The sequence below is a fragment of the Ixodes scapularis genome, unplaced genomic scaffold (genome assembly GCF_016920785.2).
Source record: "Ixodes scapularis isolate PalLabHiFi unplaced genomic scaffold, ASM1692078v2 PGA_scaffold4__175_contigs__length_147842914, whole genome shotgun sequence".
Lineage (NCBI taxonomy): Eukaryota > Metazoa > Arthropoda > Arachnida > Ixodida > Ixodidae > Ixodes > Ixodes scapularis.
The window spans coordinates 91,806,412-91,825,562 of NW_024609879.1; the positions used below are offsets into that span (position 1 = coordinate 91,806,412).

The following is a 19,151-nucleotide window of genomic DNA, read 5'->3' on the forward strand; positions in this document are numbered from 1 at the left end:
TTTTTTCCAGAGATGATAACAACCGACACAGGACGATCGCGTGGCGGTCGTACGATGCACGCGGCTGATTAAGGCATTGCACAAACGAAGTGGCAGACTGCACTGCGGACAGGAAGAGAGCTCTCGAAACCTCCTTCCCCGAAGCGAAGGCCTCTGGTCAAGACGGACTTTATCTCGACGAGAATTGTCTAAGCGCAGTCGAACCTTGAGAGATAAGACGGTGGTAGTCGCGATATCGGGGCACGGCGGCCCAGTTTAGAAACACTCGTCGACTGTGCTACATCGCTTCTGTGCTTTAGCACAACCCCATTTGGATATCGCACCATGAGACTGACGGGCGTACGTATACTCTGCAGAGATATCCCTTTACGTGCGCCGAGCACCTTTTCTCATTCTGTTTGCACTCTTATTTTTCAAAAACTTGTTAGTAACCCCTTGTCTTTGGATGCATGTTTTAACAGCCACGGTATCCTTAGTGGAGAACGCATAAAGAAGATAAAAACATGTATGATAGCAGCTCTAAGTCATAAAGCGCATATAAATTAAGGGCACACTTTGTTTGTGAGCACACGTCGACTAATTTCTGTCCTAGAAAAAGCTCCCCCCTCCAAAAAAGGGTTTAATAGGCACGACGTCACAGCAAGCGCACAAAAGGGCCTTTGAACGACCAACCCACCCCCAACGTTCGACCCACGTCCACCTGACCTTTGGCCTATGCATACACAACTTTCAACCCTCGTGCACCCAATCTAACAGAACCAAGAAGCGTGCCAACAGAGTTGAAATCCAGTCGTCCACTCTTACATTGCATGACAAAAGATATCCCGCATCACACAGCAGCTATCTCGGAAGTGGCAGCTATCAGCCGAAACAGAAGCCGCGCTATCCGACCCCAGTCCATTTCAGGACGTGGGGAGATTTCCATTAAGATTTCCATTCTGCCCCATGGCAACAAGACTCTCAACTCTATCTTTCGGTTTACAATGAAAGTTACCCTCCCCCTGCCTTGCACGTCAGCGCTCGCTGCAGTGCACACTTCGGTGCTTGTCAACTGCGGAAATTGACAGAACAGACTTCTACGCAAGGCGATTGCTGCTGATGCAGAGGCCTGTCTGCAGACTCTAGGAAATTATCAATCCAGTTTCTCGACTTTTGGAACAAAATTTTTTTCTTGGAAAAAAGTGCGCGATACCAGAGCTACCGCGTGTCACCCTCATAATTTGACACAGCCAAAGGCTTTGAACCGACTACAAAAAAGCCACCATAACTTGTGGAAATTATCTAAAGCGTGATGAAAGCTCACCCCTATAAAATCATAACTGCATTGTGTCGTAAAGTACAAGAAACTGGCTATGGCCCAGAACATGGCAAGAATGTTGCCCAAACCTAAAGCAATAGACCATAAAATTACAGTGCTTAGCAAGACAAATTTAGCCATATTACTGAAAAGTATATTAACCTTAGCAAAAAAGCCTCTTTATCAACATGCAAAAGTTGTGTCCAATCACAAGCGCAGCCAAGCACATAGCAAGATGGCCATTAGAGAATTAGTTCAAAGACATTATTAACATGAGAGAAAAAAAATTGTTTCACAACATGCAAGGAGAATACAACCCAAAACGGCCATCTTCAAAACACCGTCAAATTTCACATTGAGGTTCTATTAAAACCTCATTAAAGACGTCAACCAAGGCATGCAAAACATACAATAAGCCGTACTAGTAGACAAATGGCAACAAGCTAGCGACCACTTCATCTCCCCTAGCAGAGCTAATTCAGGCAAGCCACGGCCTTGACCATGAATCACTAAACGAGCAACTTGCCGTCAAATGGTGAAACCGCTCCGCTGCGGTGCGTCGCACATGGCGAAGCCAGAGGCAGCGACACCTGAAAAGCGTCACGCTTGTACACTTGTTCAGTACTTTTCCTTGCATGTCGACTGCTCCATCCAACTTCGTAGAAACCCATCAACCAGCTTTTACACTTTTAAGAGTTCTGAAGCATGGCCATGAATGAAGCAATGTGTCTTCATGTACAAGAGAGAGTACCAACCCTGAAGCTAAACACGGTTCTGAGGATATTCCCGGGATGTCTTTACGCCCCATTAACATCCCATGAATGTGGCCCAAATGTTGGCCGAAGTGTGGGCAGGTTTAAAAAAATCTGGGGATCTTGCTAAGGCAGTCAGACCAATTGGGGGCTCTTCCATTTGGGAAGAGGCTTTTGCCATCTTATTGTAGACAATTTTATGAACTTGGTCAATACTTCAGCTTGGGCGAGTTGGTTAAACATGCTAATACTTCGCAGCGCACAACAGACAACACACCATCAAAACAGATACACACAAAGAAACAACACTCACGCAGCGCTGACTGTCAACTCTCGGATATATTAATCTTCGTTCTTATCTTTCACCCTTACGCACTAAAAAAGAACTAAATGTTAACCAAGGAAGAACAGCGAAAGAAAAATAAAAATAAAAAGAAAGGGGAAAGATTAATATAGGAAAGAAAGATGGAAAGAAATGGAAGAAAATAAGATCTAGTCCTACTACAGTAAAATTACTGAGGAGGTTTTCCTAAATAATATAACTCTTTTCTTGATAAGCTAATCGACGGGGTACTAACGCATACTCCGTCTAGCAGGTCTATGCTCGCGGCTTCGATGATTTCTCGAGTTAGTTTGTTGTTGCTTCGTCCCAGTACTGTGCAATTGCCCAGAAGGGGGGAACATCCACAATCTCTACAATGAATGCCCAGATGGCCTGAGTTAGCGTTAATGGCGTTGCAGTTATGTTCCCGGAGCCTGTCATTGAGACAGCGCCCCGTCTGCCCAACGTAACGCTTCCCGCACGTAAGAGGGAACGAATATATCACTCCCTCTGCACAGGAAACGAACTTGGTCTTGTGATTTTTCGTGCAGCACTCTGTTCGAATAGGCTGCCCATTCACCCACTTGCACAGGCTGGAAAGTCTCTGCGGAGCTGAGAAAACCACGTCGACGTTGACTCTGCTAGCTACTTTTTTAAGCTTGTGTGACATGTTGTGAATATAGGGCACTATAACAGGCCTTGTAGTGCGTTCTCTTTTTCGGTAGTTAGAAGCTTCGGCTTGCTTGACCTCCTTAAGTAGGCATTCAGAGACTGAAATTAATATCGACAAAGGGTATCCTGCTGAAACCAAGCGAGTTGTTTGCGTTTTGAAGCTCATGTCGGTCATGTGCACGCAGGATTTCTTGAGGGAGTTTTTTAGGCAAAGTTTTGCAATGCCTCGTTTAACAAGTTTCGAGTGTGCGGAACTATGATGAAGTAGTGGCTTTTTTGCCCTCGGTTCATAAGACCAGCAGATGTGACAGTTTTTAAGGAACAATCGAAGGTCTAAGAATCTTATGGAATGCTCGACCGGAAGTTCGTGGGTAAGTTTTAACGGATCAAGGTATTTCTGGAAGGTAGAAAGAACATCGGCCACCAAGGTGGGGAAGGTGCGACTGTTACTATCAAGAAAAACCAAGTAGTCATCCACGTAACGAAAAACACGCACTATTTTTGAACTGTCTAAGTTTTGCTGTAAGATTCTGTTGTGGAATGCCAGAAAGAGGTCGCTGAGCACAGGAGCTATACAGGACCCAATACATATTCCTGTTTTTTGTAAATATGTTGATCCATTCCAGGTGGCAAAGGTAGAATGCAAATAGGTCGATATTAGGTCCAGGAAACCCTTAATGGACACCCCTGCTGCATTTTGGAAGGCTATTACACCAAAGGAGTCAACACTGTCCTCTATGCACATCAGGAGCCGATCTTGAGGTAGGGCATAATAGAGATCCTTTACATCAATAGAAAAAGCCATGAGTCGTCTGTCCTTTGGTTCTTGAAGAAATTGCAAGACGTCATCCGAGCTTCTAATCAAATACGGATCATTTGGAGGTTTTACCCCGTCCGTAGGCCATGGCAGAAGGCTTTGCAAGATTCTACAAGCTGAGTGGTATCGACAGGCAAGACTTTATAGGAACAGTTTGTACGTGTTTTTGCACAACCAAGCGAGTCCACCCTATGGAGGAAGAGTGTGGCGCGAGTACTCCATCCTGACGGATCGTACAACTGAGTCTCTGTGGCGACTCACCCTAAAGCATCTTAGATCTATCACTCCTCGCAAGACAAGAACCCAAAGCCTACCTCTTCATGTCATTGGTGACATCTCCTTGCCTCCAGGAGTGCGAAAGGTACTCAGCTTTGGCCCTAAGTTTGCGGTTGAACCCCGCAAGTCGGCACCTGAGCTGTTATCTTTGGTCCGGCAGGTATCTCAGAGAGCCTCTCTCACTGACGTTGATCGGTGCATTTCAGAAGGTGTAGACGTTCTTTCACATCATAAACATCCGGTAAGACCACTGTCCATAAAGAAGGTCGAAGCATACTTAAAAGAGCATAGCCTATCTCTTCTTCCTGCGGACAAGGAAGGTGGTTTCGTGCTCATGCATAAAAGCGAGTTTGGCACTAAGGCCTGTGCAGCCGTAGAGTCCGTTTTTCAGTGCCATTATGACATTTCCTTAAGTATAATCAAAAGCAGAGCCAAGCAATTATGTAATTCGCTGGACCTGAAGCAACTTGCTTCATCCATTGACCGTAAAAAACTGTCTAGCCTTGAGATTTTCTTCAATGCCAAAACACATAAAACCGAGTGCCCCCTCAGGGTGATTGTGTCTGAAAGAGGCACGTGGCAAAAATCCATCGCTTTGTTCCTTCAAGAAAAACTAAACCTTCTTGACATAAATGATCCGTATTTGATTAGAAGCTCGGATGACGTCTTGCAATTTCTTCAAGAACCAAAGGACAGACGACTCATGGCTTTTTCTATTGATGTAAAGGATCTCTATTATGCCCTACCTCAAGATCGGCTCCTGATGTGCATAGAGGACAGTGTTGACTCCTTTGGTGTAATAGCCTTCCAAAATGCAGCAGGGGTGTCCATTAAGGGTTTCCTGGACCTAATATCGACCTATTTGCATTCTACCTTTGCCACCTGGAATGGATCAACATATTTACAAAAAACAGGAATATGTATTGGGTCCTGTATAGCTCCTGTGCTCAGCGACCTCTTTCTGGCATTCCACAACAGAATCTTACAGCAAAACTTAGACAGTTCAAAAATAGTGCGTGTTTTTCGTTACGTGGATGACTACTTGGTTTTTCTTGATAGTAACAGTCGCACCTTCCCCACCTTGGTGGCCGATGTTCTTTCTACCTTCCAGAAATACCTTGATCCGTTAAAACTTACCCACGAACTTCCGGTCGAGCATTCCATAAGATTCTTAGACCTTCGATTGTTCCTTAAAAACTGTCACATCTGCTGGTCTTATGAACCGAGGGCAAAAAAGCCACTACTTCATCATAGTTCCGCACACTCGAAACTTGTTAAACGAGGCATTGCAAAACTTTGCCTAAAAAACTCCCTCAAGAAATCCTGCGTGCACATGACCGACATGAGCTTCAAAACGCAAACAACTCGCTTGGTTTCAGCAGGATACCCTTTGTCGATATTAATTTCAGTCTCTGAATGCCTACTTAAGGAGGTCAAGCAAGCCGAAGCTTCTAACTACCGAAAAAGAGAACGCACTACAAGGCCTGTTATAGTGCCCTATATTCACAACATGTCACACAAGCTTAAAAAAGTAGCTAGCAGAGTCAACGTCGACGTGGTTTTCTCAGCTCCGCAGAGACTTTCCAGCCTGTGCAAGCGGGTGAATGGGCAGCCTATTCGAACAGAGTGCTGCACGAAAAATCACAAGACCAAGTTCGTTTCCTGTGCAGAGGGAGTGATATATTCGTTCCCTCTTACGTGCGGGAAGCGTTACGTTGGGCAGACGGGGCGCTGTCTCAATGACAGGCTCCGGGAACATAACTGCAACGCCATTAACGCTAACTCAGGCCATCTGGGCATTCATTGTAGAGATTGTGGATGTTCCCCCCTTCTGGGCAATTGCACAGTACTGGGACGAAGCAACAACAAACTAACTCGAGAAATCATCGAAGCCGCGAGCATAGACCTGCTAGACGGAGTATGCGTTAGTACCCCGTCGATTAGCTTATCAAGAAAAGAGTTATATTATTTAGGAAAACCTCCTCAGTAATTTTACTGTAGTAGGACTAGATCTTATTTTCTTCCATTTCTTTCCATCTTTCTTTCCTATATTAATCTTTCCCCTTTCTTTTTATTTTTATTTTTATTTTTCTTTCGCTGTTCTTCCTTGGTTAACATTTAGTTCTTTTTTAGTGCGTAAGGGTGAAAGATAAGAACGAAGATTAATATATCCGAGAGTTGACAGTCAGCGCTGCGTGAGTGTTGTTTCTTTGTGTGTATCTGTTTTGATGGTGTGTTGTCTGTTGTGCGCTGCGAAGTATTAGCAATTTTATGAATATGCATACCTTCAAGAATGTAGGAAAAAGACAGTTTAAAGTCGCCATAATACACAAAAAAAACAGTTGTCTCCAAAAACCAAGTCGCTTCCCCAAGTTCTCCATGTGGTTGAGCCTTTGAGCCCCCAATTGGTCTAGACTGCCTTAGCAAGATCCCCAGATTTTTTTAAAACCTGCCCACACTTGGCCAACATTCAAAGAATATGCAAAACATGAGTAAGCAAGATGATGCGGACGTAAACCATAGGGGTGACCTCATCAGAGCCATCCGTAGGCATCTAAGTACACACGGTTGTGACATCCAAGACTGCTTCCCCGAAGCCCATGGGCACGTTCCCAAGCTTGCCCAAAGTTTCCCAACGACCGGAGACTCTCCCCCAAAGGGAGAGGGGGAAGCATGCACGAAATCGCTCACCCCAGTCCCCCAGCAACTAGGGACTTTCAACACAGGGTGAGGGGAAAGCAAGCCCACCCAATCGACTAAGGACTCTCCTTGCAGGGGCATGAATGCAAGAGAGAGAGAGTGCTCACCCGAAGCCATTGGTGGTTCGTGGCGGGTTGTCATCGTCCCAGCAGGGCTCCACCACAATACGCACGGGGCTCTGGACCAGGTGGGGACCGTTGGTGGCCGCTAGTTCCTCCAGGCGATCAAAGTCCGTGCGATCAACCCCATTCATTGCGACGGGGGTCTCGGGTGGACCTGCGAGGCACAAGCACCGGGGTCAGACGCCACGCCTCCGCCCAGCCAGCTCCGGCGCATAGCAACATGCCAAAGGCCCACCGAATTTATCTATGCAATTCAATTCGTAATGCCGTTGCTCTCGGCCAGGGGGCACTGTGGCGTTCGCAAGACAGAAGCTCCTCAATAAATTTCACACTTCGCGTTTCTTGAACGCGAGAGACATGTGCCACGAGCGAGTGCTGAGTCGCTCGTTTCAGTGCCGAGCTTCCATTTGCATCCAAGGCTGCAAGAGGTACTGGCCTTGTGTATTGGCACATTCGACGCTACTTGCAAGACAAGCACAAACACATCAAAGGACTTTCCAAGGAATGGGACCCTGTAGTGGTAGCATAAAGCAGCACTGTGGCCTCTGGTCATGAAGGAACGAACCACAAGTGTCTTTGTGTGCTAATAAAGGGAATGGAAGATTTAAAAAAAGTTTTTTAATTAACTGAAGAGACATGCAGCAAGTATCTTCAGCGTCATATTGAAGCACTAGTGCAATCTTTTCAGCTTTTGTGTTTTTGCTATTTTCTGCGAGCAACGCGAGCGAGCACGACAAGGTGAAATCCGAATGAGACTAAAAGATATCCGGTTTTGCTAGTCAGGGGCACTGCTCAAAACATGAGCTAAAGGCCCATATGCAGGAAATCGCTTAATCTTAGATTATGACTAAAATCACAACAAAAGAGTAACGCAGTTTAAAATTATTCCAGGTGTGAACAACTGCAAGCTACTCCTGAACCATTTTCACCGGCTTCAGAATCTGTGCACTTCGTGCTCATACAAGAGAAGAGGATTATTGAATTCTCTATCTCCACCAAGCGGGACCAAGAAAAAAGAGAACCTTTTGTGCCTTCAAGTTCAAATTCAATACTCTCAAGGTCATTCCCAAAAAATGTATTACATGAGGGGGAACAACCCAAATCTTCTGACCACAGAGCAACACACGAAATACACATTACACTAGTCAGTTAATGCAGAATATATGTAAATGAATCCACATAGGTGAGGTAGCACTGGTGGGTAATAATAATGTAACAAATAAAAAAAAAAAAGCCAAATTTTCAGGAGCAAGGTCTTACATTTTTCACAATATTATTACATCACATTTTATATTATTTGTTTATTTATAATTTCCAAATGAGAACCTGCAGCAGCAAAGCATTATAGCAGGTACAGTCTAGTATTACTAACACAAAAATCTGGTTTGTGCAAGATGAACAGGTAACTTATCAGTAAAAGCCGTTAATTAAAGACAAAATCAGTTTTAGTTGCAGTATTAGTTTTGTTACATCATCATGTAACATCATCATCGACCAAATGAGATTCAACCTTTTTGGAGCGATCGTGACGGACAGAAACCTACGAGAATTCTTTGCAATAGGTAAGCTTGAACGATGGCACGTTGTAATAGAACTTGCAAAAGAGAGCAAGAGAAGACAATTTTTGGTAGAAATCTGGAGACGCTAGGCTGACAATGAACTTTGCTCCCACAGTTCAAAGATCACCCAGTAGGATGCATCGAATAACAGCAGAGAAAGTAGTAGTAGTGAAGGCTGACTTCCAAAATTTTGTTTTTTGCTCCACAGAATTTGCTTTCCCCGTGTCCTCTATTGCTTCTCCTGCACACCCCTTCTCCTTGCCCAAAGCTACAGAAAGAAGGGGAGCTTTTCCTTTTATGCATTCAAAATCGAAGAATAAAACTTCTGAAGTTTTAATAGCATGGGGCAACTTGACGAACTCGAGAAGGACAAGTATATAAAGCACCACGTAAAGGGTAACTGCAAAGAAAAAAAAGTGTATTTTTAAACAGCCTAATTGGGACAGGCATGTCACAAAACAATTTTTCCACCAAAAGCAGAATTTTCTACAGCAATATTTATTGCGCGAGACTGATTTTAGTTTCGGGCTATTTCGTCAGTTTTAAATGGCGCGCCACAAAGTCGGTATTACACGTCACGTAGTGGCTGCTTATACGTCATGGAGTGACGTATAACAGCCACTCCGCATGCGTCGAAAGAGCGGGAGTTCTAAATGTGGAGAAGTTGTGACCCCGACTGAATTACGTCCTGTGGCGTAAATATTGCTAGAAAAATTTTTTTTCGCGGAAGATTTCTTTTGTGACATGCTTGTCCCAATTAGGCTGTTTAAAAAAAACACCTGTTCTTCTTTGCAGTTACCCTTTAAGAAGCAGTTCTTAAGCACCCAGACCAGCCATGCCTTGGCAAGATTTTTCTGGCTACCATTGCGACAGCACTCAGTTACGTAAGAGGAACGAGGAAATGGCCCTAGGAGCGAGCCAAAGGGGGCGAGAACCCAGAAGTGCACAAAAGCCGCAAATGTATTGTCGTGGCCGAAAACTAAGTTTTCTTCCGTGAACACCGTTTTGCAATCATTTCTGCTTCGGTGTGGGGGACGGATGACGTCAGTACCGGCGAGGGCAGCAATGTAAAGAGTGTTTGCTACTTCGGGACACATGTCTTTCCGTGGCAATTGATTAGAGGAGTGCACCTTTAATAGGTGCTCAAGGTGCAAACACACACACGCCCCTACCTTTAACTGCGCCGCCACAGAAAGCTGTTTCCGAGTGGTCCATCAAAATTAAACCTTTGAGGGATGCACTTCAAAGAAGCCAGATTCTTGTTTGCATGACACTTGCCAAACTGTCGCTTTGCAGGGGTGACATAAGGAAGCCTGCCTCAATGCAGGCATACTGACATGTGAAAGGGTTACTTTTTTTATGCAAGCATTCCACATGCTTCAAAGAAGAGATTAAAATCACTCAAAATGACTAGTAAGATATGTTTTCTCTAGTAATTTTCTACACAAAAAGAGAAAATGAAAAACTGCAATATTTTTGGAGATTGTTCCAAATAAGGAAGAGTGAGCAATTGATTGCGTGGAAAGAGCCAAGAGCACTTAAGTTAACGAGAGACCCTTTCAGTGCGTTGAGATGCCACTGCAGACATGGGGTGGCTAATCCAGAGCGGGTCAAGAATTAATAACACAATAAGACGGGGGAAACATTTGCTTGCCAGATCTTTGGTCATCGTTGCAAGACCCCCCTGTCGGCATCTTTAGGCAAATGCCAAACTCCCGCAGTATATATGGCTCTGGCGTTTTCAACAATTGCAGTATTACGTCTCCGACACCCAAAGATTTGACGTTTTTGTGAAAATATAATGCACCACAAGACTAAAAGGAGCAATGACAGTAATGTTCGGAATCTCCACGCAATTAACTATTTTCATTGATCAAATTTTATGGAGATGGTGGATACCTGAGGCCGCCCCGCCCCGCCCCGCCTCCTGCTGCCACCTCCCTCCCTCCCTCCCTCCCTCCCCCAAGGAGAAAGCAAGACAAGTTGGCATCACCCTGTAGCCAATATCTATCCATTGAAGCGGAACAAGGGGCGTTTCCAGTGAACTCTTCTTTCGACTGTGGAGGCATTTGAAACGGGCGCATCACGCTTGTGGGAGGAGCTTCTCCTGCCTTCTTGACTTGTGACCGACTATAGGATGACTTGTTATCTAGAACTGGTCATTTTTATCGGCTAAAGTCCAACAAACAGTATGTCATCGAAAACAAGCTTCTATAAAAAGCACTCGAGTGCCCCTCTAAGATGGAACATAGTGGTTGCTACGAGTTGTCTCAGCCAATCCAGCAAAAACGCACTGGCAAACGCGTGGCGGACTTGGCAATGCACGCAGCTGCCACGTGGAGGGGCAGAATTCGAACACCGCGTGATGCGGTTCCTTTTTTTACGATTTTGTACTCTACTGGAAGGTTCGAGCTCATTCTTGGCTGTCGTCACGTGTTTTAATTCGGAACATTCCCGAATAGGCCAGTTGCAAAACGTACGGTTCCATGACGGCAGGGAATATTTAGAGACTCCTAAGTACAGATCTGGCGCCTTCTCGTAGTGCCACTCCGACTGCGCAAGAGTCGTAGCAGCTAGCGCCGGCAGCCATCCAACTCATCCGGCAGAATGTTGTACGTCGTTGGCGGTGTATTGTATCTGTGGCAGCATTAACACATTGTGACCTGTGAAGCTATTCACTTATTTGTATATGTTATTTGTCGTAACATACCTTCACGTCTTACAGTGTCACCGAATCCACTTATTTTGCACTGCAACCGTGGCACGGCAACCGTGGCACGGCAGCCTCGCAAGATAGCCAACATGATGCCCCCTCCCCCATGCTCGTCGTTTGCCCAACTCGGCTCTCGGCTGCTCGAATGTTGTTGCCTTGGTGCTTGCGTATGCCACGTGGTACCGGAAGTAAAGACGATGGGAGGGATGTACCAAGGACTCACATTACTTCTTGCGAGGTGCACGTAGGCTTTTGGGATTTTTACGAAGGGTCTATTGGCTCCGGTGGCAGTAGCTTCCTCCGCGGTCCATTATACGGTAAAACAAAGTATTGTGCTATCAGAGATTAATTCGTTGAGTGCATATTATTTACAAAATTGACTTACAGAGTTCATGTTTACTAAATCATGAAGCAGAAAGTTTGGATCTTTGATCGTCAAGGCGAAAATCAATATAACTGACAAAGTGAGGGTCAAGCTGTCTACACAAACATACTGTAAACACTTTCCAGTGTTAGCCCCATGGAGAGAGTTTTGGAGGATACCAATAAAGGACTGTTGAAGAATACCTCCCACATCATCGTATTGAAATGCCCACGGCATGAATGGAAAGCTTAGGAGAAATCGATGGAGGCAGTACTACACGAGCCCAACCACACCATATTGAATGGCGACAAATGGCAACGGCACCATATCCAAAGCTCAGGAAGCCGTATTCGCTAATTGCGACTATTGCCAATTGCACCCGCTCCATACCAAACACCAAAACGGCAGTACCCGCAAGATAACCTGGGAACGGCGTGCAGATACTCTAGGCGCGCAGCTTTTTTAGTAGCTCTAGTCCGAGCATAGAGACGCTCTGCAATGCTCGCAAGGTCAAGGGAGGAAAAAAACACGAGGAAAGTGTTGCTCTCGCTGAGAATGAACACGTGCTCGCTTATTAGCGTCCTTTTAACATGAGCTCGACGACCTTCAAGAACCCGTGTCATTCGGATATGCGGAGATTAGAGCCACTAAAGACGCTTTGCTTAGAGTGTCAGCACCAACTTTCCCCGGTTCACTTGTGGGTGCCGCTTTCCTTCCAAAAAATCTTCCCACGACAATGAATATTGTCCTTATCACGCCGGGAATGAATGAAAACATCGACCGACAAAAGAGGGGGTACCAATGGCTCACGTAAAACCGATACGATTGGTATGCCAAGTCAGCTACTGAAGCAGAATGAGGCACCTACGATGAAAATCGGGCTAAAAAGACTGCTCCATTGAAGCGTCTTCTGTAGACGATGGCAAATCTTTGTTAGCACTCTGAGAGCTGGATTACAAATGAATCAATTATGATGCCCGATATACATTGTTGGATGTTAGGAACAAATGTGCGTGTTGGGGTGGTCCAAAGGGATCAAAGGATCAGAAGAAAAAGATATGCCACGCATCCTACAAAAGCTAACATTTTGTGCAAACAATCTTAGTAACCATTTTATCATATGGGGAGGGGATTGTTCCAGCTACTATCCATTCAATCAATTTTACAAAGGAGGGTGCAGACCTATTTTCGAATGGCAGCTGAGCTCAGGAGAGGGCACAATCAGAAATATGCGTAGTTCGCGGTCGGTTTGCCTCGCGTCGGATTAAAATCATCTTTAAGTCAGCTCCAAGCTACGCTACACAACGTGCGCACTCTACGTCGCAGCACACTGGGCTATTAGACACGATATTGTCTATTGACCCAGGACTTGACGGACTTGACAGGGCCGGAGCATGCGTTGGAGCAAAAAACAGACAACAATCCCACTCACTTGACAGCTTGTTAAAGAGCCTTGACAGCATTTTGAGGGGGCGATACTGTAGACCTCCACACCAACTTTCTAGCAAAAAGTCCGCGCTCAAAGTCGACGACAAGGATGCATCGTCTTTCGGCGGAGTAACCCGAAGTAACGCAAGGCTTCTACTCCGCGTGGAAAGAAGGGGGCGAATATAATACCAACGCAGATATTAAGAGAAACCTACGTTGTTGGAAGCTTTCCCTCCGCCTCGGGGGAGCCAGAAGAACAGCTTTTGAGCGTGACGCCAGAGAAGAGCATAGAACAATTCAAGGCCAAAACACGGAAAACCCAACGGGCTGGGAACACGCGAAGGTGGCATGCGAGAGAGCGAGCGAGAGAAGAATTCCTACCCGTCCTTTTTTCGCTTATTTCCTTCAGTTTGAATGTGTGAACTTGTTTTCTTTCTTTCTTGTTTTCCCGTCTGAACCGGCGAGTCGAGGGAGGTCAACGCGTTCGTCAAGTCGGCTGTCGAGTTCGAAGTCTGAACGCGACATCGCGACGGCGTCGACAACCAAGGGACGTGTTGCGCGCGTGTGATTTTACACGGGGAAATTGACAATCGTGTACTCGTCTAGCCGTAGCGAGCGAACGAACGACCGATCAACCAAAAGGAGGAAGTTCACTAAGCCTAATCTTCTCCGAGTGAATCGGTAAAGCAAAGAAAACAGGGGGACGCCGGAGTTTGCTGCGCGTTGTCCAAGACGCGCTCACGCTCGAATTCCTGACGCCGTCAAAGCCCCCGCAGACTAAATAACCGAAGCACTTATCTTCAAATCCGTGCGCGACAGCACCGATACAAAAGGCACGGGTCATCGAAATAAACTGGTCACAGCGTTGCGTCCATTCATTCGCAGACGACCGACATGTCGTCTGCTCCCGACCTTTCTATCGTTCCGATCGGTTCACGACTTAGCGTAACCGAGTTTTCGCCTGTATTGTGGAGGAAGACTACGCGGTACATTTAGCCATAAAATGGGCTTCGATTTACCCTGGTTCGTCGTGACAGTGGTCCGTACATCGCCTCGGAGTGTGGCTTCTCTTGCGGCAGTGAGGATGGCGGTGTTGTTCCCCAAGCGGTGAATAATGTAGCCTGACCGGACCGCAGCAGCAGCGGCAGCGCACCGCCGATATCGTCAGACATCGTACGATGGTGACGATGGCCGTTTGTGGTGGTGGCGTGAGGGGTCGCCCGTTTCGGTTCTCTTTTCGGACCGCACCGATGTCGTACACAAAGAACCACACGCGCACGCCGATGAGGCAGGTGCAGTCGTTCGGCCGAGGGGAAAAACAAAATATAAGGTGCGATGCGACTGCTCACTAATGAGCCATCGGAGGCCGCGCGGCGCTTCCACTTCGAAAAGAAGGTATTGCGCGAAGCGAAAGCAGCGAAGGAGCGTTCGCTCGCGTCGTTCACGTCACGCGGAATCCCCGACGACGTATTTTGTCTTCGGTGGAAGTTTTAGCGGACGTACGGATGTCCGTTGGAAACCATATGGCGCGAAGATTCGAGAGCGCGCGCGGCACAATGTTGGAGCACGTGGTCGTTTCCGAGAAAAATGCGAGCTTGTTTTTTTCGCGTGTTCATATGACCGTTTTGAGTTGCCGTATTCGAGGTAGGTGAGGTAGGGGTCGGACGAAATGCCTATTCTTTGATATGCGTACTTTGTGGATTTTTCGTGGTGCGCTTTCATAGTAAAAAGTTTGAATACATGATAACTTTTATGAATACATGAACGAATTAAGATCTTGGTAAAAAATATTCAAGGTACACTCCTGTTTTGACGAAGACTTTTTTTATTTTTTATTAGAGAATACTGTACGATCTGCATTCAAATATGCTGCACACGATAAATTCGAACCGCACTACGCGGAAATGATTAATATTTTAGACGGCAGAGAAAGGAAAGAGGCAACGTCGATCGTGCAAGTACGCGCTTTCGTAAGCACCTTTCTCTATCGGTCTTGGCAGCTATCTGTATTCATTTTTTCATTTCTCTATTTTCTTTTTTTTGTGCGGCGTGATTTGAAGTTGTTTCCTGGTGCAAGGTCACAGCGATAAACAACTGTTTGTGCTGCCATTAAAAAAAAAAAAAAAAGGCTGGCGGCTAACCATTGCTTGGTTTGGGTGATAGGGTGGATAGGGCGTTTGGAAACCAAGCCCCGAGCAAGGCTTGTGCAGATCCATGTTTTACTCTCGCTGACCAACTGTTTAACAGAATCATCTTATGAGGCACTTATAATTGATGACGTCTCGAAAGACGATAGCGCGTTTTCACATGACAATACACTTTTTTTTTTTTTTTTTTTTTTTAGAACTTATATACAGGGTGTCACAAAAGAAAATTTACACGGTCTTTTTTACCGCAAAAATAAACTAGGCATCGCCGAACGCTCATTCTCCGCCCAAAGGTAGAGCTAGAGGTCACAACCAGATGCCAAAGTTTCAGCCCGATCCGATAACTTAATCGAAAGTTATAAATGATTTTCTGAAAATTTCAATGGGAAAATGGTGGCCGACGGAGTTTTCGAACACATGGGGCTCTATGGCACCAGAAACCGAAAACGAGCAAAAATGGGCTCCATTTTCCCATTGAAATTTTCAGAAAATCAGTTATAACTTTTGATTAAGTAATCGGATCGGCTGAAACTTTGGCATCTGGTTGTGACCTCTAGCTCTACCTTTGGGCGGAGAATGAGCGTTCGGCGATGCCTAGTTTATTTTTGCGGTAAACAAGACCGTGTAAATTTTCATTTGTGACACCCTGTACATTGGAGCTGAGAAGTTGTGCATAGTACTGGGAAATCCAAGTACGCGAGGGCGTGGTTCTTGAAAGATTCACCGATACCAAATTCTGGAAATGTACTTAAAGTCGGTAGTACCACAGAAAAATACTTTAAGTGCAAGTACATGATCAGAGAATGTAATTCAAGTAAAATACAAGTTTTCTAAACTTACTTGAAGTAAGTAGTACATTAAACGGTAAATAAAATTATGACACGCGCACTTCGTCGGCATATGCATTGTAAATAGATTTAAAGAAATATGTTTCATGACATATATGCAGCATATACATTCTAAATGCCGTCCAACTTTTGGGACAAGTAGTTTCAGTCATTTTGAATAGAAACACTCATCGGCAATGACACCACCTGTTTTCCTAGCAAACATCGCTTGCATTCAGCACCGTGATGTAGGCTGCAATCTTGCAAAAATAAGTTATCGAAATTCCTCGCTCTAATGTATACATGTGCACTTGTACTTAGTTCGGAGCTGGCCTGAAACTGCGCGTAATTAAGAGTACATTCTCTCCTGTATAATTGGCCCAGCCTGGCTGAGGTAGAGCTCTGCCACTTTGCAAGTAGGCAACGTTCTTGCTAACTTTTTTTGGCAATGACAAGTTGCTATGTAGTACCCATTATAAGACGTAGTAAAACCTTGTCAAAGAAAAAATCGGTTGTTCTAGGCCTTTTCAGAGATACAATATCATGCCTGGAGATCAGCGCGACCTATGAATTGATTAACTAATCAATATAAAAGATAACATAAATCGAAATTATTTTATTTGACGCCCAGCCCTACTCCACTATAGTCACAGGAAGTGGTCATTTAGTTAATATATATATATATATATATATATGGTTTGTTTTTTTAGCTTAAAAAATTTGTTTAAAAAGAGCCCTGAAAGTTACACTTTTGCCGCTCGTGGAGGCGACTTATACGGCCAGGGGGACATATTATAGGGGGCTAATTGTAACGATCAGTCGGCTAATTAATTGAGATTCGTTCATTAACTTTTTAATTAATGAAAATATACGTATGGCTCCAATTAGAAACTTGCTCAGCGTCATCGAAAACCACTAAATCAGTCATTTTCAGAAAGACTTTGAGCGCGTGAGAAGCGTAGTAGTGCACTAAATTTACCACTCGTAGAGCAGGTACAAAGCTAGCGGTTGCGGTAAGGCGCCCGCGCTATTTTTCCGTCTCTTATGTAGCCCCAGCCTTATACCTGCTCCACGAGTAGTAACTTTAGTACAATACTACGCTTCTCACGCGCTCAAACTCGCTGAGGAAGTTTCTAATTGGAACCATATGTCTATTTTCGTCAATTAAAAAGTTAATTAATGAAATTTAATTAATTAGCCGACTGATCGTTACGATTAGCTCCCTATAATATGTCCCCCTGTCCGTATAACTCACCTCCACAAGCGGCATAAGTGTAACTTCCACGGCTTTTTTAAAACAAATCTGTTAAGCTTTAAACAAAAACCTGTATATATATATGTGTGTGTGTGTGTGTATGTGTTTGTGTGTGTGTGTAAACAATCCGTGTGTACAAATCTATAGCGCATAAATGTACTTTTGTAAACCAGCAATACTCTCCATTCGTTGTTTATGTTTCAGTTACTACAAGAAGTTAAACTGCCGTTCGGCAAAGACATCCGGAGGACATGAGAACCAAGATGGAGGCATTTACAGCTTCTACACTGGTGTTCCTCAAAGGAAAAAAAAGAACGCCACTCTGAACCTCGAAGAGCTGCTTGAAGGTATACTTTAGTGGGTGTTTTTGTAATCTATCACAAGTTCCAGACTGCGACGACGCAGAGGTTTACCTTCGTCCACCATAAATATGCTGGGTTAACTTATTACCTCATTACGAACTCATGACCGCTTATCGGCGCCATTCGTTGAAGACAGAGTTAAATTATACTCGGAAACAACTTTCTGTGGCGTTTCTGAAGTGAAGAGTGCGTGTGCATAGCCTTGATTGGCGCTCAAGATGCGCGGGCGTTTTTAACTTCGACTACATTGCCAAAAAAAAAAAGTTGCCCAAGTCACCTCCGAGTATAGTGCATTGTCAAAGATGATAATGCAAGCTTGTCAGGGTTATATTTTCAATATACGAGCTAGTAATATAAAACAAATCCTTGCTTTATTTTCTAAAAATAATTTAAAGGAAATATGAGCGACTAAAGTCAATGACAGGTTAAGAAAAATCTAAAAGAAGAAGGCCGACGGACTCTTGGAATGGAGAGAAGGTTTGTCCTCTCCCCTACAAGATTCTGTCCGCTTCCTCCTCTCCAGCTCGTAGATTTTTTTTTAACCTGTTACTGACTATAGGGCAAGAAGGATTAATAATGGGTGGAACCAACGTTTCTTGAAACATGCTTAAAATTCCTGTGCATCTACTTTCCCGCAGAACACTCGAGAAGCCAATCACACCAATTCACGAAGAGAGCTCGGCGAATGAAAAGGCCAAAGCATGTTTAGACATATGAATGAAGCGAGAGATGTCACTGAGCATGACGTTCCACGTGCTGGCTTCATGCTCAGTGCCACGTTAAAGACTTTATTTTTAACTCGAAACCAATTTTCGGCTTCTCCATTGGCCGAGTTTTCTTCGTATAGATTGCATTGATCGGCCCCTCGAGTATTCTCAGGGGAAGTGGACGCACGGGCATTTTTAAGAGCAGAGAAAATGCGGTGGCACGTTGGGCATTGTTTCACGTGTGTACTGTACATATATTGTAACTCAACGATTTCCGATTTTCTTCCTTTACTACTTCTTGGTTGGAAAGGGAACACTCGATGCTGCGTGCCATTTTTCGCTTTTACACAGTGTTATAGCGAAGGGGGCTGACACACGAGGCTGAAAGTAACGAGCCGTTTCCTGCTACATGGTCGTCTTGACCATCGACTACAAAGCGTCCGGAGCAAAAGGAGAGAGAAGCAGAGCGCGCTCATTTTTTAATGAGGATCATATTAAGTCACGTGATAGTTCAGGTGCTCCGTGCAGAAAACGTTTCCGAGCAAAGCCCTCTTTTCAGGCTTCGTCATCCGCTGGTCGCGCTCTCTAGATCGCACCGACTGACCCACTAAATGTTTTAAAGGAAATCAGATCTGCGGGTATGTTTTAGAGCGTAAGGCTAAACGAGAAATAAAATGCTTAGTGAAACCTATACAATTATAATTGGTCTGAAAGCATCGCGAATGAGGAACTCGCAGCATAATTATGCAGAGGAAAATACATGTGTTTATATTCTTGCTTTCTTGTTGTAGGAAGTCCGGACACTGATGCCACTGATCCATCTCCAAGAAA

The 19,151-nt window shown here is 44.8% G+C and overlaps 1 protein-coding gene and 1 long non-coding RNA gene across 8 annotated transcripts in view; one reads left to right on the top strand and one right to left on the bottom strand.

Moving 5' to 3' along the window:
- Positions 1-19,151, bottom strand: part of LOC8038327 (acetyl-CoA carboxylase) — a 169,373-nt gene that overhangs the window by 98,043 nt on the left and 52,179 nt on the right. For 4 of the 7 annotated variants that reach the window (XM_029983884.4, XM_029983886.4, XM_040498707.2 and 1 more), the window contains exon 2: positions 6,944-7,112. In XM_029983884.4, coding sequence (XP_029839744.1) covers positions 6,944-7,112 — 169 coding nt within the window. Of the gene's footprint in view, positions 1-1,823; positions 1,888-6,943; positions 7,113-13,026; positions 13,201-19,151 lie in introns of those variants that run through there. The other 3 variants (XM_040498705.2, XM_029983887.4, XM_042293205.1) reach the window with 3 other exon arrangements.
- Positions 67-19,146, top strand: LOC115323503. Its single transcript, XR_005718200.3, has 3 exons — positions 67-339; positions 6,912-8,017; positions 19,112-19,146. It is a non-coding gene; the product is annotated as an uncharacterized LOC115323503 (long non-coding RNA).